Source organism: Anser anser (genome assembly GCF_964211835.1).
Source record: "Anser anser genome assembly, contig: HAP1_SCAFFOLD_379, whole genome shotgun sequence".
NCBI classification, from domain to species: Eukaryota; Metazoa; Chordata; class Aves; order Anseriformes; family Anatidae; genus Anser; species Anser anser.
Window position 1 is genome coordinate 49,210 of NW_028154040.1, and position 26,232 is coordinate 75,441.

The 26,232-nt window shown below is 58.1% G+C and overlaps 2 protein-coding genes and 1 long non-coding RNA gene across 6 annotated transcripts; 1 reads left to right on the forward strand and 2 right to left on the reverse strand.

Moving 5' to 3' along the window:
- Positions 1–2,657: 2,657 nt before the first annotated feature.
- On the forward strand, positions 2,658–10,731 carry LOC310890937 (uncharacterized protein). Of its 2 annotated transcripts, XM_083853260.1 has the most exons (9): positions 2,658–6,918; positions 7,134–7,195; positions 7,474–7,627; positions 7,835–8,091; positions 8,310–8,395; positions 8,675–8,781; positions 9,184–9,292; positions 9,465–10,176; positions 10,597–10,731. In XM_083853260.1, exons 1-8 carry the CDS (start codon positions 6,624–6,626, stop codon positions 10,120–10,122), a joined length of 1,728 nt encoding a protein of 575 aa, XP_083709386.1. In that variant the 5' UTR covers positions 2,658–6,623; the 3' UTR covers positions 10,123–10,176; positions 10,597–10,731. The 2 variants fall into 2 exon arrangements, with proteins under 2 accessions (XP_083709386.1, XP_083709387.1); XM_083853261.1 differs by lacking the exon at positions 10,597–10,731 and having other exon boundaries at positions 9,468–10,139.
- A 33-nt stretch (positions 10,732–10,764) lies between these two features.
- Positions 10,765–20,401, reverse strand: LOC310890938. 3 transcript variants are annotated; one of them, XR_014577360.1, is made up of 5 exons: positions 18,746–20,401; positions 16,835–18,033; positions 13,990–16,274; positions 11,192–12,290; positions 10,765–10,904 (listed from the first exon to the last, which is right to left on the reverse strand). It is a non-coding gene; the product is annotated as an uncharacterized lncRNA (long non-coding RNA). The 3 variants fall into 3 exon arrangements; XR_014577361.1 differs by lacking the exon at positions 10,765–10,904 and having other exon boundaries at positions 12,159–12,290; positions 16,835–17,578; XR_014577362.1 differs by lacking the exons at positions 10,765–10,904; positions 11,192–12,290 and adding an exon at positions 12,306–13,425.
- A 1,652-nt stretch (positions 20,402–22,053) lies between these two features.
- Positions 22,054–26,056, reverse strand: LOC310890939 (voltage-gated potassium channel subunit beta-2-like; the record flags this gene model as incomplete). Its single annotated transcript, XM_083853262.1, has 10 exons — positions 22,054–22,503; positions 22,612–22,700; positions 23,393–23,462; positions 23,547–23,626; positions 24,066–24,159; positions 24,782–24,867; positions 25,045–25,080; positions 25,399–25,485; positions 25,608–25,645; positions 26,012–26,056. Coding segments are annotated over 10 exons (688 nt in total), but the record flags the coding sequence as incomplete, so codon positions are not given.
- Between the last annotated feature and the right edge of the window lie 176 nt (positions 26,057–26,232).

Here is a 26,232-nt window from a genome sequence, read left to right on the forward strand (position 1 = left end):
CCCCCTCCCATAACCCATGTCCTGAACCCCCCCCCCATGTCCCTTTTCTTCTGTCACCCCCATGGCCCTGTCCCAGACCCTTCCCCATGTCCCATGTCCCTGACCCCCCCCCCCCCATGTCCCCATCCCTGTCACCCCCATGGCCCTGTCCCTGACCCCCCCGCCCCCGCATGGCCCCACCCCTGTCCCCATGCCCCCCACCATGCCCCTCATGTCCCCATCTCTGACCCCCCCCTCCCCAATATCCCCATCCCTGTCCCATGTCCTCATCCCTGTCACCCCATGTCCCATGTCCCTGACCCCACCCCCCCCATATCCCCCCCATGTTCCTCCCCGTCCCCATCCCTGTCCTCCCATGTCCCAGACCCGCCCCCCCATGCCCCCGTCACCCCCACGTCCCATGTCCCTGCCCCCCCCCATGCCCCCCCACCTGAGGCCAATGGCCAGGCTGCGCATGGCGGCCCCGCAGCCGGTGCCGGTGGGGTTGAAGGGGATGCGATACCCCTGGGGCTCCCCAGGCCGCAGCTGCGAGGTGCCTGGGGAGGGGGGGATTTGGGGTGAGCCCCCCCCCCCCCCCCAACACCTCCCCCCCCACTCCAATAACCCCCCCCACACACCCAGGATGCTGGTGGGCCCCGGCTTGCGCCCCTCCATGTCCCCCATGGCGGCCACGTAGCGGCGAGCCAGCTCCTGCAGGAGGGGCTCCCCCTCCAGTCCTATGGGGGGGGGACAGTGGGGACCACCCCCCCCCCCAAAATGGGGGAACGGAGATCACCCCCTAAAGACACCCCCCCCCCCCCCAAAATGGGGGAAGGAGATCACCCCCCAAAGACCCCCCCCCCCAAAAAAAAAAATTGGAGGGGAAGGTGGATACCCCCCCCCAGCAACCCCAAAATGAGAGGGACTCGCCTGGGCACCCCAAATTGGAGGGGGGGGGGGAATTGAGGATGCCCCTAAAATAAAGGGAAAAGGATTGCCCCCCCCACCCCCCCCGCCATGAGTATATTAGGGAACCCCCCCCCCCCCCCCCCCCCACCCTTACACCCCTCCCAAGGACCTCCCCGCACCAGATGGGTCTGGGGTACACAGGGACATTCCCCCCCCCCCCCCCCCCCCCCCCCCCCCAGGAACCCCCCCAGTGTGGGTCTGGGGTACAAAAGAGACCCCTCTGCCCCCAAAATGGGTCTGGGGTAAAATGGGGAGCCCCACAACCCCCCCACTCCCCACCCCCCCCATGAGGCTCTGGGGTACAGAAGGGACCACACTTACCCACCCCCCCCTCTGTTACTCCCCCCAAAATGGGTCTGGGGGGTACACAGTGACCCCCCCTTATCCCCAGCCCCCCCCCCAAATGTTTCTGGGGTACAAAAAGGACCCCCTTACCCCCTAGACACCCCCCCAAAAATGGCTCTGGGTTACAAAGGGACCCCCCCTTCACCCCCCCAAAATGAGTCTGGGGGTCCCCACGCCCCTCCCCCCCCCCCCCCCCCCCCCCCCCCCCCCCCCCCCCGTTACCGGTGGCCAGCCCCTCGGCCGTGGCGAGGTGCAGGACGGTGTCGTCGCTGACAGGCCACTCGGGGGGCTCGAGGACGATGGCGCCGAGCCCCCCCAGCTGGGCCAGCTCGGCGTGGATCTGGGGCCCTGAGGTGCAGTACTCCCAGCGGGACCCCGGTACCCCAGCGCGTCCCCCACCCCGCTCAGCACCAGGGCGGCCTCGTACGCCTCCACCGAGGGCACCCTAAGGGGTTTTTTTTTGGGGGGGGGGGCATGGGTGTTGTCACAAAGGGACTTTGGGACCCCCCCAAGCCCCCCGGGGGACACTCACGTCTCCGCCATGGTGGTGGCAGCTGGGGACGCCTGTCACGGGGGGGGGACGGGGACAGAGCTGGCTGGGGGCCCTTAAGGGGGACGGGGATTTTGGGGGAGGGGGGGGTCTGGGGGGGGCATAATGTGGGGGTGACTGAATGGGGAAAGGGTCCAGGGAGTCCTGAAGGGGGGGGGGATATGGGGGGGGGGGGGGTTGTCATTCAAAGGGGCCTGAAAATGGGGAAGGGGGGGTTAATGGGGGCTGGGGGGGGGGCAGCTGGGGGAGGCAGAGAGGGAAATGGGGGGGGGGGGGTTCCAGAGGGCACTGGGGTACCCAAAGGGATTTGGGGGCACTCAAAGGAACCCAGGGGGCACCCAAAGGGATATTAAGGGACTTGGGGGGGCCCCCAAAGGGACACGGGGGCCCCCCGAAGGGATTTGGGGGACACCCAAAGGGATTTGGGGGGGCCCCCAGAGGGATTTGGGGGGGGGGGGCACCCAGGGGATTTGGGGGGCACCCAAAGGGATTTGGGGGGGGGGGGGGGGGGGGGGGGCACCCAAAGGGACATGAAGGCAGCAACACAGAGGGGGGAAAAAGAAAATTAAAAAAAAAAGGCATTTCCAAGAAAAAAACAAAAACAACTATTTCTGCCAAATATTTTTTTTTCCCACTGGGATAGGGCAAAAAAATAATTCCCCCCCCCCCCCCCCCCCCCCCTCCACAGACCCCGAGCCACATTTTGGGGCAAGATCACCATTTCTCACCCAAGTGGGTCCCACCAGGATGGGGCTGATAACCAGGGTCTCAGCCGACCTAAAAATGCTATTTTTTGAATTAAAAAATTAGTAATAATAAATACAATTAGTGGTTGGTGGCGGCCAGCAAGGAGTTAAAAGCTCGTCCCTAATTTTCAGCAGCTTAATTAAAAGTCCATTGGTGAAACCCAAGTGCTGGACCCCTGCCACGCTCTGGGTTTTTGTCTTTTTCTTATTTTTTTTTTTGGCCAAAATTGCACCAAATGGCCACAATTCTTTGGTTTTTATTCAGTGTAAACTTGGAAAAATAAATTTAAAAAAAAAGGAAAAATTGAAATTAAGTAATTAAATTATTAAAAAAGAACCCCCAAAAACCTTAAACTGAGTCTTTGGAGCCTGAAATAAGGACTTGAATCCTAAAAATGCGCCTTTGGGCAGTAAAAATGAGGCTTTGGACCATAAAAAATAAAGGTGTGGACCTCAAAAGGAGGTTAGGATTGTAAAAAGAAGTTTTGGGGACCTAAAAATGAGGGTTTAGCCTCTCAAAATGATGGGTTTTGTCCCAGAGAGGAAGCTTTGGATCCCAAAATGAGGCTTTGGGCCCTAAAAACGATGCTTTGGACCCTGTAAGTACAATTTGGACACACAAAAATAGGATTTGGACACTGAAAATCTGACCCCGAGACTCAGAAATGACTGTTTGAAACCCAGAAATGGGGGAATTGGACCCTAAAAGACTTTGGACCTTAAAAATAAAGCTTTGGGCCCAAAAAGGGGGAGTTAGACACCTCAAAATGAGGATCTGAGCCCTAAAAAATGGGCGCTTGGATCTTAGGAGAAGGCTTTGGGATCTAAAAATGAGGTTTTGGGCAATAAAAAGAAGAGTTAGGATTCTAAAAATGGGATCTTTGGACCCTAAAATGAGGCTTTAGTTCCTAAAACTGTGGGTGTGGAACCTAAAAGAGGGTTTCATCCCTAAAAGGAAAGTTGGGATGCCAGAAATGAGGCTCCAGGTCCTGAACGTGACTTAGGAACCCAAAAACGAGCTGTTGGCACTCAAAATGAGGGTTTGAGGCCTAAAGAGGTCGCGTTGGACACAAAACCTCTGCCCATGGCATGCTGGGAGTTGTAGTCCTGCACTACATTGCATGCTGGGAGCTGCAGGCCTGCACCCCACAGCATGATGGGAGTTGTAGTCCCCCCTCCCCACCATGCTGGCAACTGAAGTACTGCACCCCATGGCATGCTGGGAGCTGTAGGCCTCTGCCCCTATGGCATGATGGGAATTGTAGTCACAGTCCTTCACCCCATGGCATGCTGGGAGCTGCAGTCCTTCGCCAGGTGTGTGCTGGGAGCTGCAGGCCTCCCCCACATGGGATGATGGGAGTTGTAGTCACAACCATTTGCCCCATGGCATTCTGGGAGCTGTAGTCCTGTATCCTGCTGAGAGCTATTGGCCTCTGCCCCCATGGCACCTTGGGAGTTGTAGTCACAGTCCTTTGCCCTGCAGCATGCTGGGAGTTGTAGTCCCTGACCCCAAGGCATGCTGGGAGCTGTAGTCCCTCACTACACAGCATGCTGGGAGCTGCAGTCCCTCACCCCTAGGCATGCTGGGAGCTGTAGTCCCTCACCTCACAGCACACTGGGAGCTGCAGTCCCTCACCCCAAGGCATGCTGGCAGCTGTAGTCCCTCACCCCCAAGGTGTGCTGGGAGCTGTAGTCCCTCACCCCCAAGGCATGCTGGGAGCTGTAGTCCCTCACCCCACAGCGCACTGGGAGCTGCAGTCCCTCACCCCACAGCACACTGGGAGCTGTAGTCCCTCACCCCACAGCACGCTGGGAGCTGCAGTCCCTCCCCCCACAGCTGGTTGCCGTGACCCAACCCCTGGCCCCCTCCTGAGCCCCCAGGGACGGGCAACGCTGTGTCAGGACGCACACCGAGAAATCGCTGTCCATGTGCCAGAGGGCTGGGGCAGGAAGAAATGGGGAAGAGATGAACCCCACCGACCTGAGAGAGCCCCCTGGCCTGGGGCAGAGTGAAGAGCAAAGGACGTGCGGACCTGCAGGGCTGTGGACCCCAAGGTGACATGCAATTGCCAGCACCCCTTCCTCCTGAGGCCCCAGGTGTCAGCTCACACTTCCCTGCATCACTGGTCAGGGGCCAAACCTCTACCTCGGCCATGCTCTGGGTCCTGGTTGTGCATTAGAATTAGATTAAAATGGAAGACAAAGACAACGAAAATGGAAGACAAAGACAACGAAGATGGAAGATGAAGACGACGAAGATGAAGAAGATGAAAGAAGAAGACGAATATGACAAAGACAGAAGATGACGAAGGAAGAATATGAAGACAAAGATGGAAGACAAAGAAGATGATGACGACAAAGGAAGAAGTAGTGTAAGAAGAAGATGAAGTATGCACAGCCAGGCATGGGGCATCAACCACCTCTCCTGGAAGCGTGTTCCGGCATCCGACCCCCCTCACGATGAAGAAATTTGTCCTCGTGTCCCATCTGAACCTCCCCTGGTGTTGCTTTGTGCCATTCCCATGTCCTACCATTGGTTCCTGTGAAAGGCCAGCAGAAACAGGGACCTCCAGGCTTTCTTCTTCATCTCATTCATTCATCTTCTTCATCTCCCGCGGTACCACACCGTGATCCCTACCGCACACGGACAACTCTGTGGTGCAAAGGGAGATGCTCCAGAGCTGGCCTCCTTCCTCTTCGTACAAGCCATTGCAAGGAGGGCCTTCATCCTGAAGGCTGTGTCGCCATCCTGCTGGGCCTCCACAACCACATTCTTCTCACCTGTACGATACATCAAACGGCCGTTTGGTGGAGGACCACCACAGCCAAAACACGGGGAGCTCCAGGGGGCTCTGGTTGCTCTGGAGGCTGTGCAGAGGCTGTGCACAGCCGATGTCGGCTCCTGCCCCCTCTTCAAAACCTCCCTCTTCCCCCAGGAAGAACGACAGTGGAAATGCTAATTACAAGTTTATTGAGACAAGAGTTAGAGCAGATTGTACTGCACGTAGATATTCATGGGATTACTGGCTCCAAATGCATCCAACACATCCCAGAAGGGAAAAGGAAGCAGGGAGAAAGAGGGGCGGTGATGTTGAGGAAACGACCTCCAAATGAAAACCAACCACCAAATGCGTCAAAAAACGTTAACAAAAGAAAACCAACCATCAAACGGGTCCAAAAACATTACCAAAAGAAAAACGACCACTGAACAGGTCCAAAAACATCAACAGAAAGAAAACCAATGACTAAATAGGTCCAAAAACATTACTGAAAGACATTCCAGAGCCCCAATCTCAGTTTGGGCCAGTTGTCCCAGCAGAGTCCTCTCCCAGCTTCTCGCCCCAAGGCCTCGACGCAGTTCAAGCCCCGTTGTGCCATGGCCAAACCAAGAGCAGTGAGCATTTCTCTCACTTCTACGATGCTACGATTCTGTGACTTCTACGATTTCTACAATTCTGGGATTCTATGATGCTACAGTTCTAATATTTCTTTTCTGATTTCTACAATTCTATAATTTCTGCAATTCTAAGATTTTCTGATTTCTACATTTCTGTGATTCTATTTCTACGATTTCTATCGGTTCTCTAACTATTACTCTATTTCTGATTCTATGATTTCTACTATTCTATGATTCTATTTCTATGATTTCTACAAGTTGATTCTACGATTTCGATGATTTGATTATCCAGTTCTGCGATTTCTACGATTCTTTTCTGGTTTCTGTGTTACAATGATTCTAATTTCTACGATCCCTACGGTACCACGGTCCTTTCGGTTCCATCGCTGATTTCTGTAACTCTACTATTCTGCGATTTCTACTATTCTGTGATTCTTTTCTGATCTCTGCAATTCTGCGATTCCGTTTCTACGATTCCTGCAATTTGGTTCTATGATCTCCACGATCCCTATGATGCCATTTCCACGATTCTTTTCTGATTTCTACAATTCTATGATTCTAATTTCTACAATTCTACGATTCCAGTTTCTACAGTTCTTACAATTCTACAGTTTCTACGATTACCCACAACTCTTTGATGTCCTCCTCCCAGCACAGAGGCGCTTGGGCTGTCGGTGCCGGCGTCGCCGCGGGCAGCAGCCAGCGCTGGCCGTGTCATCGTGATGTCACAGATGTCACTGTGACACGAGCATATAAAAGAGGCTGCGCGATGGGTCCTGCGACAGAGGTACGGAGACGTTGGGGCAGGATGAGCTCCCAGGTGGCTGCTGCCAGCAAGGAGCAACCTGCTCGCACGAGGCGTACCACGTTAGGCTTCCCGGAGAGCAGTGCGATGGAGCACATCTCCGCCATGCCAGGCGTCACTGACCAAGGTACGGGAACCACCAGCACCGCAGGAGTGTGGCTGACCCACATTTGGGGCTTTCCGTGGGGGGGACCCGGCTCTGCGGTCACCACCGGGGGGTCTCCGTTTGGGGCCGGAGGTGTGATGGCTCTCTTCATCTGCCACCAAAACGCAGGGCTGGGGGCGCTGGGAGGGTGGCAGCCACCAGAAGCAGCACGTAACCTGATTTTCTTTGCCTTACAGAGCGATCATCTGTCTGGGATGCAGTGTCAGCCTACATCCAAGAGCACCTCCGGCTGCGCCAGGTGGGTTGGCACCCACATCACCCTTGTTCCCCTCAAAAGCAGGAAACTCACCCCAAAAGGCCCCACCCAGGAACCAATAGGTATCACAAGTGCGGTGTTGCTTGTGGTGGGCGGTGTGGTATCTCAGGGCTGATCCCAGTCGCTTGAAGCCCCTGGATCCCCTCAGCTGGGCTCCCAACAGCGGGAAGGGCACAGCAGGACCTGAAGCACCGTCTCTGGATGAGGCCACCTCCAGCTGATCCTTAACCTTCGGCCCTTCCGTTCTCTTCCACATGCAGGGTGTCCGAGTTCCCACTCTTGGCTGCTTTGATGTTGTTCCCAAACGGGTTGAGGATGGGAACAAGTCCCTGACGGTGCAGTGGCCCACGTTTCGTCTGGCCAGGAACCTCGTCGTTGCACACAACCTCACGAACGACAAGGAGTACCTGCCAGGTAAGAGGGTGCTTGAATCCCTTGCTGCATGGCTGATCCCCTCCCTGGATCTCAGATGCTTCCCAAAAAAAAAGCAAAGCGTCCCCTGCACGGAGCAGGTCCCAAACCGAAGCCTTTCTGGGTGATCACTGCAATGAGCAGCACCTGGGGAACACGCGGGGAAGGGCCGCGGGTGACCGACTCCATCCCTCTCGTTTGGTTTTCCAGGCCACAAGGAGCTGGAACCCCTCAAATTTGCTGAGGTGGCTGCTGCTGCCTCCGTGTCCTGGAAGAAGGTGGAGGGCTGCATCCGAGGCACCACGTCCCTCATCTCTCGCTGCCTGGGGAAGGGGGAGAACATCGCCCTCGTCCTGAAGAACATGGGGGTGCTCCTCATTGAAGGCACGACGGTGGAGATCAGGTTCTATTATGACTTCCTGGAGAGCCTGTCACCAAAGGAGAACCTTCAGAAGGCTGTTTTCAAGGTGAGGGTTTTGTTTTCCCCACGGCCTGGGCAGCCTCACAAGGGGGCAGCAATGCCTGCCCTTGGCCCAACAAGACCTCTGGGGTTGGAGCTCTTGGTCAGCCTCTTGGGGTGGCCAAGAGCTGCAGTCCTGCCGGCTCCCGCTGCCCTGGGCTCCTCCAGGACTGAGTGGAGGCCAGGCAGAGGACATTTGCCATCTGCATGCTCCTTCCATTGCAGGTCCCCCAGCTGATGGAGATGGTGGTGTCCCCGGTGTCAGCCGTGGCCTCCCTGACCTTCTCGGGCCGTGTCATCGTCTTTCCCGAGTGAGTATGTTTGCAGCTGTGGCCGCTGCTCCTGTTCGGTAGCGTTTGCTCCTTGCACCCATGGGTGCCCAGCCAGTGAGGTGGATGTGACCGGACAGATGGAGGAACTGAGGCAACGTCTGCTTCCCATCGAGGCCTGGGCTTCTTTGCGGGGCGACCCCACTTCCCAGCACAGTCCTGGGGGATGGGGCCTTTACGGCAACGCGAAAATGTCTCCGTGAGCGGGTGATCGTGGGGAGTGGTGGTGCCCTGGGTCACGCCGATCTCTTCTTTTGCCAGCTTTAAAATGGACAAAGCGCCCCAACTGTCACCCAGGGAGCGTCTCAAGGCCCGCAGGGACGACAGGCAGGAGAAGGAACGGGCTGTGTCGTCGTCTCCCAGCCAAGGTAAGAGATGCAAAGCGGCTGCTGCCTCCTCTTGTGCCACAGCTTCACGCCAGCTCAGCACAGCCTCTTGTCTCCGCGCCTCCAGAATGGAGCCCCCGCGTGCGATGTGCCCAAGGTGCTCGGCCCTGGGTGCTGCAGGAGGTCGGGGATCTGAAACACCCCCTAACATTGGCTGTACCCAGCTCCTCTGTCCCAGAACTTGGCCCCAAAACCCCATCATGGCCTAAAAATGAGCCGCGTGAGGCTGGTGCCAAAGAGGGCCGAGGCCCCTGGAGATGGAGGCTGTGAGGGGAGCGCAGCGGCCTCCTGGACGCCACAGGAGGAGGCCTCAGCACCCGGTGTGTCCCGGGTACAGCAGAATCGTGGAAATGTTCTTCTGACAGCTCTCCTTCCCGATTCCAGGGAAACTTCCAGAACTGCCACCCTTCCCGGGCACCTTGAGCATCATTTTTAAAGAAACAGCGCAACCCTGGAAGAGGAGGGCCGAGCAGAAGAAGAAGCCTTTGTTCAGGTGAGGCCGGAGGCTCCGGGAGGGGGGGATGAGGCCACCGGGAGCCCCCCACTTCTCAGGGCTGGCCCCTCTGTTTGGGGTCTGCAGCCACGGGCGCTGCATGGGGGGGTACGGGATGGGGCCCCAAAGATGTGGTGCAGGCGGGTGAATTCTTTTCTCTTTGTCCTTTCAGCAGGCTGCCAGTGATCCCCGAGCTGCCTGATGCCGAAAACGAGCCTTCGAGCAACCAACTGCAGGAAGACACAGCGCCCAAAAGAGAGCCCAAAACAACACCCAAGAAGGAGCCCAGAACACCCAAAAAAGAGCCTAAAAAAGAGCGCAAAACAACACCCAAAGACCAGGCGCAAGACCGGGACCGGGCAAAGGCTGTGAAATCTGCAAAAGCTCAGAAGAGCAAAGGCCAAAAAACAGCAAAAGCCCCTCCTGAAGTCAGGAAGCTCTCCATCCTGGAAGCCCTGCCAGAGACGGAGCGAGTGAAGCGCCCTGAACCTCAGAAAGCCCCAGGCCCGCTAACAACACCCATCATTTCCATGCTGTCCGTGTCCAACTCAGAGGGCAGCAGGGTTCAGGAGCGCAGCGACGACAGAGGCGGATTCCAGCCGGGGAGGTCCAGCTCCCAAAGACTGGCGAAGTTACGGGCTGAGAAGTTCTGGTCCGTGCTTCCAGACCGTCCGAAGATGGAAGCATCTAATTCCAAGGCCAGCCCGCCCAAGGAGCCCAGCTCCCCCTCTGGTTTTGGGCCACTGACGCACAGGGGGGCCAGCTCTATGCAGCTTCAACCGCCAAAGCTCGTTCCCAGGCGCCCTACGCCATGGCCCAGTCCATGGTGACCCGAGCTTTGATTGCCCGGAGTTGCAAGAACGCCGTCAGAGGTGGCAAAACAGGTGCGTGATCCACATCCGTGTTCTTTGGGGGGCTCAAGCCTTGGAGGAAAGTAGTTACGGGGACAGCGGGGCCTCTCCAAAGAGATCTCAGTTTTGAGCTGTGCGTTGGCTCAATCCAGCCCAAACCTTGGCTCCTCCATCGCTAGACTCAAGTCCCTCAATTTCTCCAGAGAGGAGAGGGTGTGTTTGCAGCTGGGTGCTGGTTTCCAGGCCTGCTGGGAAGAGAGGGGCTTTTTGGGTGGGCCTGGCAGAGCTGAACCCTGCTGCTGGCCGGGGTCTGGCGATGGGGTAAACAGAGGGAGGGAAATGGCGGCGTTGCCCTCGGTGTCGGGACCTGAAGCCATCCACGGGGTCCGCACGTGGGCAAAGAGCCCCAAAAACCTGTAGCATTTTTTGCTCAGAGTCTCGCTTGTTTTACAGAAATCCATCTGACAGCGGAGCGCGAGATATTGGAGAAAAACATAAACTCTTGCCAAAGACAACCAATCAGCCCAAACTTCTGCTGGGAGCGGGACCATCACGGGGATGTTTCCAGCTGAAGGACCTTCCTCGTGGCCTCCGTGGCAAGGAACCTCCCCTTGCTGGGACAAGAGATGGGAAGCGGGCCCTCAGAGCAACGTGGAGAAAACCTGCACATCCCTGGAGGGGAAAGGAGAGGACGCGCCGGCAGCCGGGGAGAAAGGAGAGCACCATTTCCATCCTGCTGGATTACGTTTTCACAATGGAACCTGCAAATTAAAATGATTTTTAAAATGTTTCTTCTTGTAAAGTAAAATTCTGTACAGAAATTGCACCACTTAGGACTGATTTTGGTTTTGAGGGTGATTCTATTGATCAAGAATTTCAACTTTGGATGGTTAGCATTGTTTGGATCAATGCTCATCGGTGGCTTTTGATGGCAAATTGCACGTTCTGATGGTCAGCTTAGTCCAAGTACTGAATGCTTCTGCCCCGGAGCCCCGCATCTGAAACACCCAGCAAAGAATCAGATAAAGTTTGCCAGTAACACTCTAACCTTGCTTACGTCTTCCCTCGAGATTTCGCTCTGTGTTTTTTTTTCCTGGACGTTCTCGTTTTTCTTTTTGCTCTTTCTCTTTCTTGACTGTGTTTTCGCAGGCCTCTTCACCCTTTCTGTGTGGTTTTTACTCATCAACCACGACAGAACGGGCAGAGTTGAGGGCACAAATTTTTTCTGCGCCTATTTCCAGGGTGCTGCCAACCCACGGCACCAGTCTGCTCGGTGGTCGCTCACGCCACGCGCCCCAGTGGCTTTATTAACGATCCCCCTGAGGCCTACTGCCATCGTTTTGCCTCGACTCCCCCAAAATCCTCATCCCAGTGCTGGAAGGCTCTCTCAGCCACCTCTTGTTGCAGGGGAGGAGGAGTAGCGGCTGTTGGAGGAGCTCTGTTTCTCCCACCTCAGTTCTCCTAGCAAAGCTCTCTCTCTGTGCTGGTTTCTCCCCTTCTGCCGTGGCAGTGCCCACTCCTGCCTCGTCCTGGTGTTCTCTGCTCTGAGAGATGGAGCAAGGATGTTCTCCCGAGCTGCTGCCACTGCCGTTTCCCTTGCGGTGGCGAGGGCTCTTTGTTCTTCAGCATCTCCTACTCCTCACTGTCCAAGCAAGCTCCCTTCCTGCTGTAGTGCTGAGGGGAGAGTTCGGAGAGCCGCGTGGTTTATGATGTCTCCCCTGCATCTTTTCTTCACATCCTCAATCTCTCAGTCCCTGGATGCCTCCAGAAAACGGACTCCTCAGCACTACGCACAGCTTCGTCACTGGAAAGCTCTCTGTGTCCTGGGATTCAGCACCTTCACGAGGCCAAACCACCGTGCCTGGAGAAACAACGGTCAGAGTGGAGTTCCTGCAACCTCCTCCTGGCGTCAGTCCCCTTCTGGCACTTTCTAGGAGCACTTTGCAGGACGAGCGGAAGACTCTACCAGCGCTACACGCTGGAAATGAGATCCCGGTCCTCCTGCCCTGGCCGCTCCTGTTGGAGCAGAAGCTCAGCTTTACACCCTCTCAGACCTCCGTAACTCCTCTTCTCACTGCTGGCCAGGTCGGGAGAGCAGACCGGGAGCAATTTACTCAGACACCACGCGACGGGAGAGAATAAAGGACCTGCAAATCACAGAGAGGACAGGATTAATTAATTAGATAAGCAGTCACTTTCTCCCAGGACAGAAAGCAAAACACTGCAGAGACCAAGGTCAGCAGCAGGAGAGGGGCGTATGCTGCACACCACCTACTCCTTGTTACCTGACCCAGAAGAGGAAACAGGCTCTGTCTATAGGAAAGAGGAAATGGGTGTTTAGAGCTGGGTTACCTGAGACATTGCTGAAGGACCAGAGCCCGGCCTCTTGCCCTCCACATGCTGCTGCATCAGCATTCCAATTCTCCAATATTTAAAGGACAATTTCTCTTTATTATTAAGATCTTTTAACAGGACCAGATTGATAACATTAGAGTGAATCCTCTCTTCTTTGCCAACGAACCACCTCGGTGCAAGGCTTGCTATGACCACCAGGAGCACAAACCACCTCCTGATCGCACTCACCCTACATCCAACGAGACAGCATTCCAAGACCACTCCTCACTATGGCAGTGGGAATTTATCATTTATTATTAATTTATTATTTATTCTTTAACCCGCTATTTCCCATTTACGTCCCGTTAAGTATGGGAACAGAGGCGTACTTTGAGGCAAAAGCAGCACACACAGCTCCTGGGGCTTTCCACGAGGCACCTGACTTTACCAATCGGCAATACCCTGCCATGATGCAGACCCGTCAGTGAGCAGGGCACGATGCTTCTCGTTTTCTGCTAATTTCTTGTATATTGGGGCCCCTTCAGCGTGCGTCACCTCCTCCTCTGGTGAGGATATTCCCAAATCTTGGTCTTTTGGTCGCTCCACGATCACTTCCAAGATTCCTAGGAGGACTGGTGTTTCTTATTTGAGCCTGCTGTGCTATCAGTGTGACCCATTTACTCCACCCAACACCACTGCATGTGCAGGGGGGACCTTTCCCTCGAACATCCAGCTCAGCACCTGCAGCCGGGGTGCCAGGAGGAGCTGTGCTGCAGCACCAACCGCTCCCGAAGCAGCTCGGGCCCCTTCATAGGCTGCCAATATCTTTTTTTTGGTTGGTTGGTTTCAGATCCTCTTCATCCCAGACTCCAAAATCCTTGGGGTTGACCTCAAATCTCCCCCGGTGCTTTCTGCCAGAGGCTCCAGGTGGGGCCATTCTCCCTGCCCCTGGTGTGAAGCACATTTTTGATTTTTTTTAAACCTTCTGTCCTACCTGAACTAGCCCAAGGGCTACTGCACGAACGATCTCCTGCTTAACTCGCTCAAAGGCTTCTCATTGCTCGGGTTCCTGATTGGAATTGTTCTTCTGGGTCACTTGGTAGAGAGGGCTACGAATCGCACCACAATTTAGATTAGAGGTGAGGAAGAAATTCTTCACTCAGAGGGTGGTGAGGCACTGGGACAGGTTGCCCAGAGAGGCTGTGGATGCCCCATCCCTGGAGGTGTTCAGGGCCACGCTGGACGAGGCCCTGGGCAGCCTGATCTTGGTGGCGGCATCCCTGCCTACGGCAGGGGTTGGAAATCTTTGAGGTCCCTTCCAACCCAAGCCATTCTATGATTCTGTGATTGACTCAGTACGGAGAAACAAGAGCCCCGCCTGTCCTGTCTGATAACGGGGCAGAAAAGCGATTCTCGTGCCCAGCTCTTTTGTTCTTCTCTGAAAGAAGAAACCACGCCGCTGGGAAGAAGCATGTCTCCCCAGCCGAGGGAGGCTGTTGCACCGGGGATTACCTGTTTGTTGTCGGCTTGTTTCCCTGCAGGCTCCTTCTGGAGCCCCACGGACATCTCGAGGGGCAGAGAAAGCAATCCCGAGCCAGAGGGAAGCCGCAGCGCTGCACAGATGAGCGGCTCCTCCGCATGCCGGGGCTGGGGGCTCTGCCTGCAGGGGACACAGGCAGAGGAGATAAAAGAGAGGGGTTAAGGGAAGAGGAGACGTTGCATCTCTCGACGTGGTAGGTCTGTGGCAGCAGAGCAGGGCACGAGTATCCCGCAGCGCAGACGGGAAAAGTTTTGTGTTTCTTTGTGGTGGAGAAGGGCACGGTCCAGAGCAGCATCGGAGGGGTCGGCTGAAAAGCGAGATTTTTCAGAGTCTCCTAAAAAAGCCAGGCAGCTCTCCTCGCACCTTTGCCTCTCAGGACCCACAGAATTTCACGCGGAGTGCGCAATGCCAGGATTTCTGCCTGAAAATCCTCCCCAGCTGAGGTGGGGGGCAACCAGAAGAGAACACTACAGAAAACAACAACAAAAAACAACGCAGGGCTGCTCTGCAGTCGGCTGGAGTGGGAGCAACCACGCTGGGAAGCAATTTGGTGCCAGGATCTAACCCAAGAGCACCCCGCCTTCCTATTCACCCATGGCTCTAGGGCAGGGCCAGCTCCTCCACCACCGCGTCCCCCGGTCTAAGTGGGATTCCTGGAAGGAACCATCCAGAAATCATGAAAGGGACCTGCTGGAGGTCTTCTGAAACGGGGAGAGGTAGCCCGGGCTGGTTCTTCTAGTGGGTTTTGCTCCCAGAGGTGTTTTCTACCTTTCTGCTGTCGTTCTGTCTTTGGGCAGGTTGCCGTGCCCAGAAGCAGATGGCAGTTCTTCTGCAGTTCTTCTGGCAGTTCTTCTGCCAGATCCCCCAGATCCTCCAGCTCTCCTGCTCCAACTCCTACCTCAGGGAGGTCGGGCTTCTCGGGGTCGGGCTCTCTTTTGCCTTTGGTGTTGTATTTTTCCTTCTAGTGAGGAACGGGGCTGCTCTCTCCTGAAACCCCTCTAAGTGGACACGTCCCCCGGGTCTGCGCGGGCTCTCAGAGCTTTCTGGAACAAAACAATCTCCCCATTTTACCTGCAGTGCCCGAAGACTCTCCTGTTCTTTGAAAGGTGATAACACAGGCGCAAGCAGCTTTTCCAGGAGCAAAGCGCTCTACTACGGCACCTTGGGACCTGCTGGAGACCCAGGGATGCATTTGGGACTGACCACCAGGCTCCAATGCCCCTGGAGATGGAGAATGGTCCCTGCATTACGGACCCGGGCTGCCCCCACGGACGGAATCCTTAGACAGGGGCCGCAGACCCTCGCAGCGCCCGCAGGAGCCCCGGGACGCGGGCTCTCAGCCCTCCCTCGCAGGCAGGATTCTCGTGCACCTCCACAGAATCCCAGAAGCGCTGGAAGGGAGCTCTGGAAATCATCCGGACCGCCACCACCAAGCGGGGTCGCCCAGAGCACGCTGCGCAGGATCGCACCCAGCTGGGTTTATGAGGATCTCCAGAGAAGGAGACACCACAGCCTCTCTGGGCAGTGCGTGCCAGCGCCCCGTCACCCTCACGGTACAGAAATGTTCCCTCATATCCTGCTAGAGCTCCCGCTAAAGGGCTTCCCTGTCCCTTCAGTGAGGTGGTGGATGAAGGAGTTGAACAAAAGGGGGACACCACCACCGAACCAGCCCTCGATCCACCCCGCTGCCCGCTCCTCCATCCCCAAGCTTCATCGCAAGGATTTTATGGGAGGCAGAAGGCTTTCAGGCTCGTTAGCCACGATTTCCCCTCGCTGGAGCCACGCTGAGCACTCCTGATCGCCTCCATGCGCTGTGAGAGGACACCCAAGACGAGCTGCCCCCAAAACCTTCCCAGGGATGGAGGCGAGGCTCCTGGGTCCTGCTTCTTGCCCCTTTTTTGGAGGCTGGGCTGATGCTGCCTTTATTCCAGTCCTCTCCCTTTCTCCGCGATGATGGAGAGTGGCCAACAAAACTCCTCCTGGTTTCCTACTGCCCCCAACCTCCTCAGGATGCCCTCGGTGCCACCATCCAGGAAGCGTTCAACACAGAGGCCAATTTTCCTACTCGTGTTTCGGGCTGTGCCCCCAGAGGTTGCCATCCACGTCCCTTGCTTCACCTCCCGCTTTCTTTGCCCTCCTTCCTCACTCCCAAATCCCCCCGATCTCCCGCAGACGCCCCACCTCTCGAGGTGGTTTGGTTAGAGGACTGGAACACCTGGTAAACGAGGACAGGCTGAGGGAACTGGGCCTGTTGAGCCTGGAAAAGAGAAGACAGAGAGAAGAGACTGAGAAGGTCTCACCGGTGTGTATAAATATCTGAGGGAAGGCGTCAAGAGAACGGAGCAGGTTTCTTTTCAGTTGTGCCCAGTGACAGGACGGGAGGCACTGGGCACAAACTGAAGCCCAGGGGGTTCTGGCTCAATGTGAGGGGGCACTTCTGTACTGGGAGGGTGACAGAGCACCGGGACAGGCTGCCCAGAGGGGTTGTGGAGTCTCCTTCTCCGGCAATCTTCAAAACCCGCCCGGGTGCCATCCCGTGAAATGTGCTCTAGGTGATCCTGCTGGGCAGGGGGGTTGGACTGGGTGATCCTCAGAGCTCCCTTCCAACCTCGGACAATTCTGTGACACGCAGAGGAAGAAAGAGCCCTGAAAGGGCAGCACCGCGGTGAAACTGGTCAGCTGTGGTGCGAGGGGCCTCGAGCGGAGGCCGGGATCTCACCCCCAAGGCACAGGATTGCTCTGTAACACCCAGCAAGGCTTCAGCCAGCACCAGAGCCCCCTGCGCTTCGCTTACCTATGGTCACAGCTGGCAATTACCTGCACTAACGAGACCACGGGGAATCGGTCCCAGTGCTGGGCCTCATTAAGCCTTCAGTAACATTCAGAGCCACTTCTGACTTCTCTGTGCAGCCTCCTCTCGGCACCAAACACACCACGGGGATCGTTACAGCGCAGAACGCTCGCGTCTGCCTTGTCCCTCCACATAATTTTCTTTAAGACCAGGTAATTAATCCCAGTAAAGCAAAACTACTACGAGGGGAGAGGATTAACTCGGTACGTGGCACCAGTCCAGGCTTTTCCTGCGGGCGGTTTGCTCAGTTTCCGTCGTTGACCAGTCTCCTTGTTACTTGATAGTCACAGGAGAATATCTTAATCTGATTTGTTTCTACCTGCAGACGCCAGTTCTGCATTCTCCAACTCTGCGCAAGCACTCGGATTTACCATCTGCACCCAACATGCCCCAAACCGGAGCAAAGTGACTACACCACCTTCATTGCTCAAGCCTGCAGCTCCCACGCCGACGGGTGTTTCGCATCCTGCCTGTGTTTAACTTCGGTTTGCAGCAAGAGCAGAGGCTCCTCTGCACCCTCGCCTCTCCGCTGCTCACCCCTTGCCTGTTCCTCGTGGGAGCGTCAAGGCGGAGCAGGCCCCTGGGGGTCAAACTCTGACATTTGGTGCTGCAGCCACGCCAGTTCGCACCCAGCAAGCTCTTGTAGAGAAAGCTCCGCTTGGAGACGCGCAGGAAGGTTCAAGAAGGCGTCGTGGTTTCACTCCAAAGCTCTGCAGAAGGAGAAGGGATTCCCAAAACTCAACACATTTCCAGTTGCGGAGATCCTCAAGCAGTATCGAATCCCCATTTTAAACTCCATCAGCAGACAACACATAGCGAGTCGCTGCCTACTGGCAGCCGAACCAAACCACCTGTTAGCGTGTACATGTGGAACGTGAAGATGCTCCCAAAGAACAAGATTCTAATTAAAGACGTGTTAATTGTAACAAGAAGAAGAGAAATGGAGCAGATGCTGTACATTCCTCGTGGGTAGTTATGTTTTTGTGTGATGGTAGTGGAGATGAGTATCTGTGAGCAGAATCAGTGCGTAATTTAGGTTGGAAAGGCTTTTTGGGGTCCTCTCTTGACTCTAAACCAAAGCCCTTCAAAGCCCCTTAGCCGGGGCTGGCTACAGTCAGCTCACGTTGGTGAAGACAAGGAACACTTTAGGTTAATGAAAAGTTACCTGAAATAAAAGATGAAAAAGTATTGCCACGTATATTTTGCTGTAACCGGAATAAGTAATATTCATTGCTTTGATCAAACGGAACAAATTTAACGTTATTTTTACAGAACCCATGTTTTATGGCACCTCCATAAACACAAAGGAAGGAGCAGGTTGGACCCGATGATCCTTGTGGGTCCCTTCCAATCCAGAATATTCTGTGATTCTATGAAGGGGCTCCAGTGGCTGAAAAATGGACGTCTGAGCCCTTGGGTGGCTTTATGGCCAAGAGCACAAATGACCCTGCCAGGAGAACATCCCCTGTCCTCATGCGAGGCTCACGCAGCCCTTGATTTCTTATTCCCAAACCCTGCAAATAATCCAGCAACCTCCTGTCTGCCTTTTATGATACCGACAAAGTCAGGACCGGGAAAACAAGAGCGTTTCCCAGCCAGACGCAAGGACCCGACAAAAGGCTCCAAAAAGCAATTCTGTGGTGCACTGGAGCAGCCACGGACAAACCCAGGCGCTGCAGGGCGGTTTCGTTCTGTGAGAGGTGTAGGTTCATAAATATGGGAAGGGACTGGGCGAGGCAGAACTACTCCAAGGCATCGTGGTGTGAGAAATACCCCATCCACAGCCGGCATAGCTTGGCAAGGCTTGAGACAACAGAGAAATAGCTGATAGAGCTCAGGAGACCTGAAGCGTGGTTTCTCTGACCCCAGAGTCTGACCTGCGTGAGGAACCAGCACCCACACGGTGAGCAGGATGAGCACCCATCTGTCCCAGCTGTCCTGTGATAAGCAGATTTCTTTTTTCTCTTTGTCCTTCTGATGCTGTTACCGGGGTAATCTCAGCCTGAAATATTACAGACGTGGCTCCATGCCTGCTGTTGGCCTTCTGAAGCTGGTTTGGTTAGAGAGAGTGTTAAAGTTTGGGTTGGAGTTTCAGGAGCTCATCCCCCTCCTCCAAGTCTTGCTTTAATACATAATACTATAATACATCAGGTTTTTCGCCACTCAATTCCCCGTTCGTTAAGGATCTACTCGGTCAGACCCCGTTTCTGTGCTGTACCAATTTAGCAGTGATTCTCTTCAAACCAGCGCTCACAAATCTCTCCCCCCTTCATCAGACCCTCTTGTCCTCGGATTTCAATCTTCTCTACACGTGTATGGGAAAACACTGGGGCCAGCAGAACACGAGATGCCGCAAGGAATTCGGCCACTGTCCTCACTCATTGCCCCCCTTGCACGTTTCAAGCAGCCAAACCGATTCTTGCTTGGCCGAAGGTGAAGCTCACGCCATGCCCTCCATTTTCTGTTCCTTATATGAGCTCACCCCTCATATTTCGTTATTAACTGTCACAGTCCCTACCTTTCCTCAACCCTACCTGCTAACCCAAACCCCAAACTGAAAGTAACAACCCCAAATCCAAACCACATCCCTAAACCCAAACCATAAACCTTAACCACCAACAGTAAACCCTATCTATAATCTCAACCAAAAACCCAATCCTACACCCTCTAACCCCTAGCCCTAATGATATCTCCCACCCCTAAATGCCAAAACATAACTCTAGCCTTTAACCCTAACCCTAAACCTTAACCCTGTGCATAAACCCCAAACTTAACCAGTATTCTTAAACTAGAACTCTAAATCCTAAAGTAATAATCACAAACCACAATACCCAACCCATAACTTTGGCCCTCAACCCCCTTTCCCAAACCACTATCCCTAGCACTAACCTCTTACCCTAACCCTAAACCCTAACCCTAACCCAGGGACCACCAGGCTGGGAGGTGTCTGGGAGCACAGCTGAGGTGGGACCAGCGCCTGGTGACACTGGTGATGCTGTCACCCTGCCTGGCCACAGCAGAGCTGTGTCACCCACCCCAACGGCTCCATCAACCACAGCTTCCCCCAGCACCTCCCACTTGGGTGACCCCAAACTGGCGACACAGGAGGGCAGTGCAGCCATCAAGGGACCCAGGTGGGCTGGGACACAAGGGACAGGGACCTCAGGACACTCACCGATGGTCTGGGGCAGGAACGGACCCAGAATTAGGGGCAGACACCGTGTCTGGAGGTGCCAGCCTGCCACAAACACCCAGGGGTCCTGCTGTCCCCAGGGACCCCCAGGACCCAGAGGAGGTCCCCACTGCCAGCAGGGAGCCGATCAGCATCACTGAAGCCGGACCCAGCCACATGCTGGGCTTTCTGTAATTTTTTCCCCCTAACTTACACAACACAGCGCAAATCTGTCACCTGCTCCGGTTCTTCAACATTATTTTTAAACCCCAGCGTCACTGCACCAACCCAGGCACAAAGACACCGACGTCACCAGCAGCACATTGAAATCTCCCCCCCCCCCCCATCCCTCTTAGGTAAAACGTTTGCACATCCTAACATTTCTCTACGTATTCCTATTGCCAAGCAAAGCCCTGTTCAGCAGAAGCAAAATGGGTCAATAAAGGGCTTTTCCACTCATTGCTGACTTGGAAAACCTACAGAATAGTTGGTGCTGGGTATAGACATGGAGAGCTGCAAATGGCAGAGCCAGTTTGTGTGTTGGTTTTTTTTTTCCCTCCCCCAAAATCACAACTTTTGGCTCCCCAAGGCTGGCTCTGCCCTGCATGGGGAGGAGCAGCTGGGGCAGCCGGCAAACGCAGCCAGAAATAACCCAGAACAAGCAAAAGGGAAGAAAACCACCCTAAGCAGAAGGTGACCTCCTTTCTCATCCTCTCCCTCTTTGCCTTTCTCAGCATTTCACTCACAAAAATGACAAATGTGGCTCAGCTAGGCGCCACAGCCTGGGGGTCAGGACCAAACCCAGCACATTTGGGTCTTCAAAGGGTTTTAATTCCCCAGGTGGTGGCTTTTTCACACATTTTAGCGCGGTGATTGGCTGAGAGCTGCCGCCTCAGCGAGGGCAAGAAGCGTGAGGCGCCTCCAGTGTGTGGGGACCCCAAAAAGGTACCCCCCAAACACCCCCAGGGGCCCCCAAAACTCCCCAAGGGACCCCCCAAAAATACAGGCACTCCCTCCAAAAACCCCTCAGGGTCCCCCCCAGACACCCCCCAGGCCTCCCCCCCAAAAAAGAGGGTTCTCCCAAACACCTCTCAGAAGCCCACCAGGGCCCCCACAAACACCGTCCTGGTCCCCGCCCGGCTCTCCTCAAACACCCTCAGGACCCCCCTAAAATCCCCTTCATGCCCCCCCAAATCCCCCCCCAGCCCCCCCCCCAAGGACTTCCCCCAAAAAGCAGGGTCCCCCCAAGCCCCTCAGGGCCCCACAAAGCCCCTCAGGGTCCCCCCCCAAATCTACCGGGGCTACCCCAAAACCCTCCAGGGCTCCCCCCAAACACTCCCCCCCACCCCCACCCAAACATCCCCAGGGTCCGCCCCCAAAACCCTCAGGGCCCCCACCCAAACACTCCAAGGGTCCCCCAAAACACCCCCCGGCTACCCTCAAACACCCCCAGTCCCCCCCAACCCTCCCCCAGGGCCTCCAACCCCCCCCATACGCCCCTGAACACCCCCCAGAGTCCCTCACTCCCCCCAAACTCCCCCCAGAAGCCCCCCAGGGCCCCCTCAGCCCCTCCCAAAACATCCAGCTGCCCCCCCAAACCTCTCAGGGACCCCCAAGCATCCTCAGGACCCCTCCCCAAAGCCCCCACAGCCCCTCCAAACCCCCCCCCATAGACCCCTAGACCCCCCCCCCCCAAATACCCCCAGGACTCACCCAGTCCCCTCCCCCAGCCCCCCCCCCCAGAGCCCCCTCAGCACCCCTAAAACACGTAGCCCCCCCCCCAACCTCTCAGGGACTCCTGAACACCCTCAGGACCCCCCCAAACATCCTCAGGACCCCTCCAAACTCCCGAAGAGCCCCCAGATACCCCCCGAACACCCCCAGGGCCCCCCCAACCCCACCCCCCAGAACACCCAAAACCCCTCCCAACCTCTCAGGACCCCCCCCCCCAACATCATCAGGACCCCCCAGATGCCCCCCCCCTCCCCCCAACAACATGGCCACCCCCCCCTTGGGAAAAGCCACTTTATTGCCACCCCCCTTCTCGGGGGCCAAGAGGGAGGAGCCAACCGGGGCCCCTCCCCTGACTGGAAGCGCTGCGATTGGTGGGGAGTGGGGAGAAGGGGCGGGGCTTGTGCTTCGAGGCCCGCCCCCCACGCGCCGTGCAGGGGCGGGGCTGGATTATTGCTATGGTCACCATGGCTCCCGGAAGTGGGCGGGGCTACGCCCGGTGGCTCCGCCCCCCACGCGTCACTCCGGGGCTGGGATTGGTTGCGGCGCTGAGCCACGCCCCCCTCCAGCTGAGGGGGGGGAGCCCCGCGGCGGGGGGCGTGGCCCAGCCCCACGAGGAGGGGCGGGGCTCATGCAGGATTGGACCAATCAGGTGAGAGGGGGCGTGGCCTACGCGGCCCCTAGGAGGCCCTGCAGCTCCTGCAGGAGGGAGGGGGAGAGCAGGGGCAGCACCTGGGGGGGGGAGGATAATGAAGGGGGGTTAATTAGGAGGGGGTAATGAGGAGGGCGTTAATGAGGGGGGGGATAATGAGAGGGGGGCCGCCCCCCCCCCAGCCTCACCTGCAGGGCCCGCAGCTGCTCGCGGAGGAGCTCGGGGCTGGCGGCCCCCAGCAGCACCGCGCTGACCCCCTCGGCGCGCAGGCACCAGGCTGGGGGGGACATCGTGAGAAACCCCCAGTGTCCCCGTGTGACGTCATGAGCCCCCCATGTTCCCCCCCCGTGTCCCCATGTGACATTTTGACTCCCCTGTGTCCCCGTGTGACATCGTGACCCCCCCCGTGTCCCCCCCCACTGTCCCCGTGTAACATCATGAGCCCCCCATGTCCCCCCCGGTGTCCTCATGTGTCCCTCCAGTGTCCCCATGTGACATTTTGACCCATCCGTGTCCCCATGTGACATCATGACTCCCCCCATGTCCCCCAATCCCCCTGTTCCATGTCCCCCCCATGTCCCCAATGTCTCCCCCACGTCTCCAGTGTCCCATTGTGGCCCCCCCATGTCCCCAATGTCCCCCCAGTGCCCCATCATGACCCTCCCCATGTCCCCAGTGTTCCCATTTTTCCACCCAGTGTCCCCCCATGTCACTGCATCCCCTCCCATATCCCCACATCCCCTTGTGGCACCACATCTCCATGTCCCCCCCATGTCCCCATGTCCCCTCATGTCCCCAGCGCGTCCCCATGTCGCCCCCCACACCCCATGTCCCCCCCCATGTCTCCCCCATGTCCCCCCACAGCCCCCTGTGTCCCCAGTGTCCCCATATCCCTACATCCCCCCTACACCCCTCCCATGTCCCCCCCATGTCCCCAGTGTCCCCATGTCCCCCCCCGTGCCCCCCCACCTATGGCCAGCTGTGGCACAGAGCACCCCAGGCGCTGGGCCAGCGGCTGCAGCTCCTCCACCTGGCGGCCCTGGGGACACGGGGGTGACACTGGGGACACGGGGGGGACACTGGGGACATGGGGGGGACATGGGGGACACGGGGGGGCCCTTACCTTGCCTGGGGGGGTGCCGTGGGGCAGCAGCTCCTCATCCGGGCTGGGGGCCACTGGGGACCAGGTCACGGCTCCCAGGCCTGGGGCACACGGGATGAGCCCGGACCCCAAACCCACGGCCCCAAACCCCCAGACCCCCACCCAGGAACCCCCATGTGCCCCCACCCCATAGAACTCCTCCCCATGGACCCCCCCGTGCGCCCCCACCCCATAGAGTTCCCTATGCACCCCCACCCCACAGAAACCCCCTCCCCAACCCCCCCATATACCGCTGACCCCATAGACCTCCCACCCCATAGGCCTCCCTGTGCACCCCCCACCCCATAGAACCCCCCCCCGGGTGTCCCCCACCCCACAGACCCCCCATGTGCCCCTGACCCCACAGACCCCCCACCCTATAGACCCCCTATGGGTGCCCCCACCCCATAGAACCCCCTCATCCCACAGACCCCCCACCCCATAGACCCCGCCACGGGTGCCCCCCCCACGGGTGCCCCCCCTATGGGTGCCCCCCCCCACCGATCTGCCGGAAGAGGCGGGGCTCCGGCGGTAGCTCCGCCCACTGGCACACCGGGGCCACCAGGTTGCACTGCCGGGCCACTGCGTACGCCTCCTGGGGGGGCAGTCACCGCCTGACCCCCCCCGCACCCAGAGACCCCCCCCATGGCCTCCCCATGGCCCCATATGGCCCCAGGGCCCCCCATCCCATATGGCCCCAGGGCCCCCTATGTCCCACGTCCCCCCCAATGGCCTCCCATGCACCCCCCAGTCCCATGTGTCCCCATGTCCCCCCCATCCCAATGTCCCCCCTTGTCCCCCCCAGTGTTCCCCCATGCTCTCCAGTCCCGTGTCCCCGTGTCCCCCCCATGTTCCCCCTGTCCCATACGTCCCCATAATGCCCCCCATGTCCCCCCGTGTCCCCCAAGTCCCATATGTCCCCATAGTGTTCCCTGTCCCCCCCAGTGTCCCCATGTCCCCCCATGTCCCCATTCCCCCCCCACCCTCCTGTGTCCCTGTCCCCTCCGTGTCCCCATCTCCCCCCCCAAGTCTCCCTACCCCACCACGTCCCCGTGTCCCCACACCCCCCCATGTCCCCATGTCCCCCCAGTCCATATGTCCCCCACGTCCCCGCATCCCCCCCCACCCCCATGTCCCCCTCATGTCCCCCATCTCCCACGCCCCCCCAAATGTCCCCATGTCCCCCCCCATGTCCCCGTGCCCCCCCCGCGGCCCACCATGACGTCGGCGGGCCCCCAGCCCGCGGTGCCCCAGTAGAGGGCCAGCCCCTGCTCCACGGTGTCGCTCAGCGCCCGCACGGCCTCTGGGGGGACACGGCCCCGGGGCGTTCACTCTGGAGCCTACTGAGGGCTGCGCCCCGTCGGGGGGGGGTTGGGGGGGGGCTGGGGGGGGGCCCTGGGTGCTACGGGGTCAGGAGGGGGCCTGTGGGTGCTAACGGGGCCCGGGGGGGCTATGGGGGTCCCAGTCCTCCCCCCGGTACCTTCCAGCCGCAGGAGGCGCAGGGTCGGGTCGGGCCCTGTGGGGCGAAGAGAGAGAGGTGAGGGGCGGGGCCCGAGGGGGTGGGGCTTAAAGGGGTGGGGCCTAAAGGGGGTGGGGCCTAAATGGGTGGGGCCTAAAGGGGGTGGGGCCTAAAGGGGGGCTAAAGGGGTGGGGCCTAAAGGGGGGCCTAAAGGGGGGACTTGGGGGGCGGGGCCTGAGCTTTGGGAACCCGTGGGGACAGGGGAGGGGTGAGGGAGGGTCCTGGGGGTGGGGCCTATGGGTGGGTGAGGGGCGGGGCTGAACGAAGTGGGAGGAGCCTAAGCGGGTGTGGCCCGCAGGTGGGGGCGTGGCCTACCTTCAGTGTGGGCGGGGCCCGGGCGGGGCCCGGCGAAGACGACGTCGACGTAGTCGAGCTGCAGCCGCTGGAGGGAGCCCCGGAGGCCTGGGGGGTCGGGCGGACGGACAGGGGGACAGGGGGACAGGTGGACAGGCTGCCCCACGGCGCTGCCCCACGGCGCCGCCCCACGGCGCCGCCCCACGGCGCCATCCTGCCCCACAGCTCACCCTCCAGGACGTGTTTCCGTGAGAGCCCGCGGTTGGCCCTGGGAGATACGGGGGGGAGACGGCGTCACCCCACGGCTGCCCCACACCGACCCCTCCTGCCCCATAGCCCCCTCCTGCCCCATAGCCACTCACACCTGCCCCGTAAACACCCACTTGTGCCCCACAGGCCCCCCACCCCACCCCATAGCCAACCTCCTGCCCCATAGCCCCCCCCGTGCCCCATAGACGCTCCCACCTGCCCCATATGCCCCCCCTCGTGCCCCATAGGCCCCCCTCCTGCCCCACAGCCCCGCCTTAAGCCCCATCCTCCCTCCCTACACCCCACCCCCTGCCCCATAACTACCCCCACAGCCCCCCCCCATGCCCCATATCCCCCCCCCCCCCAGTGCATTATGGGTACTCACTGCCCCCCCCAGCAGATCCTGGTGGTGATGACGTAGCTGGAGCGCCTGGGGGGGGGGGAGATAAGTGTATGGGGGGGTCAGCACCCACAGACCCCCCCCAGCCCCATAGCAACCCCCCTGGACCCTAAACCTTGCCCCACAGCACCCTGGGGACACCCCCCCTCACCCCCAGCGCCCCCCCAGCAGCCCCCCCAAGCCGAACCCCTGTTGCCAACTGCAGC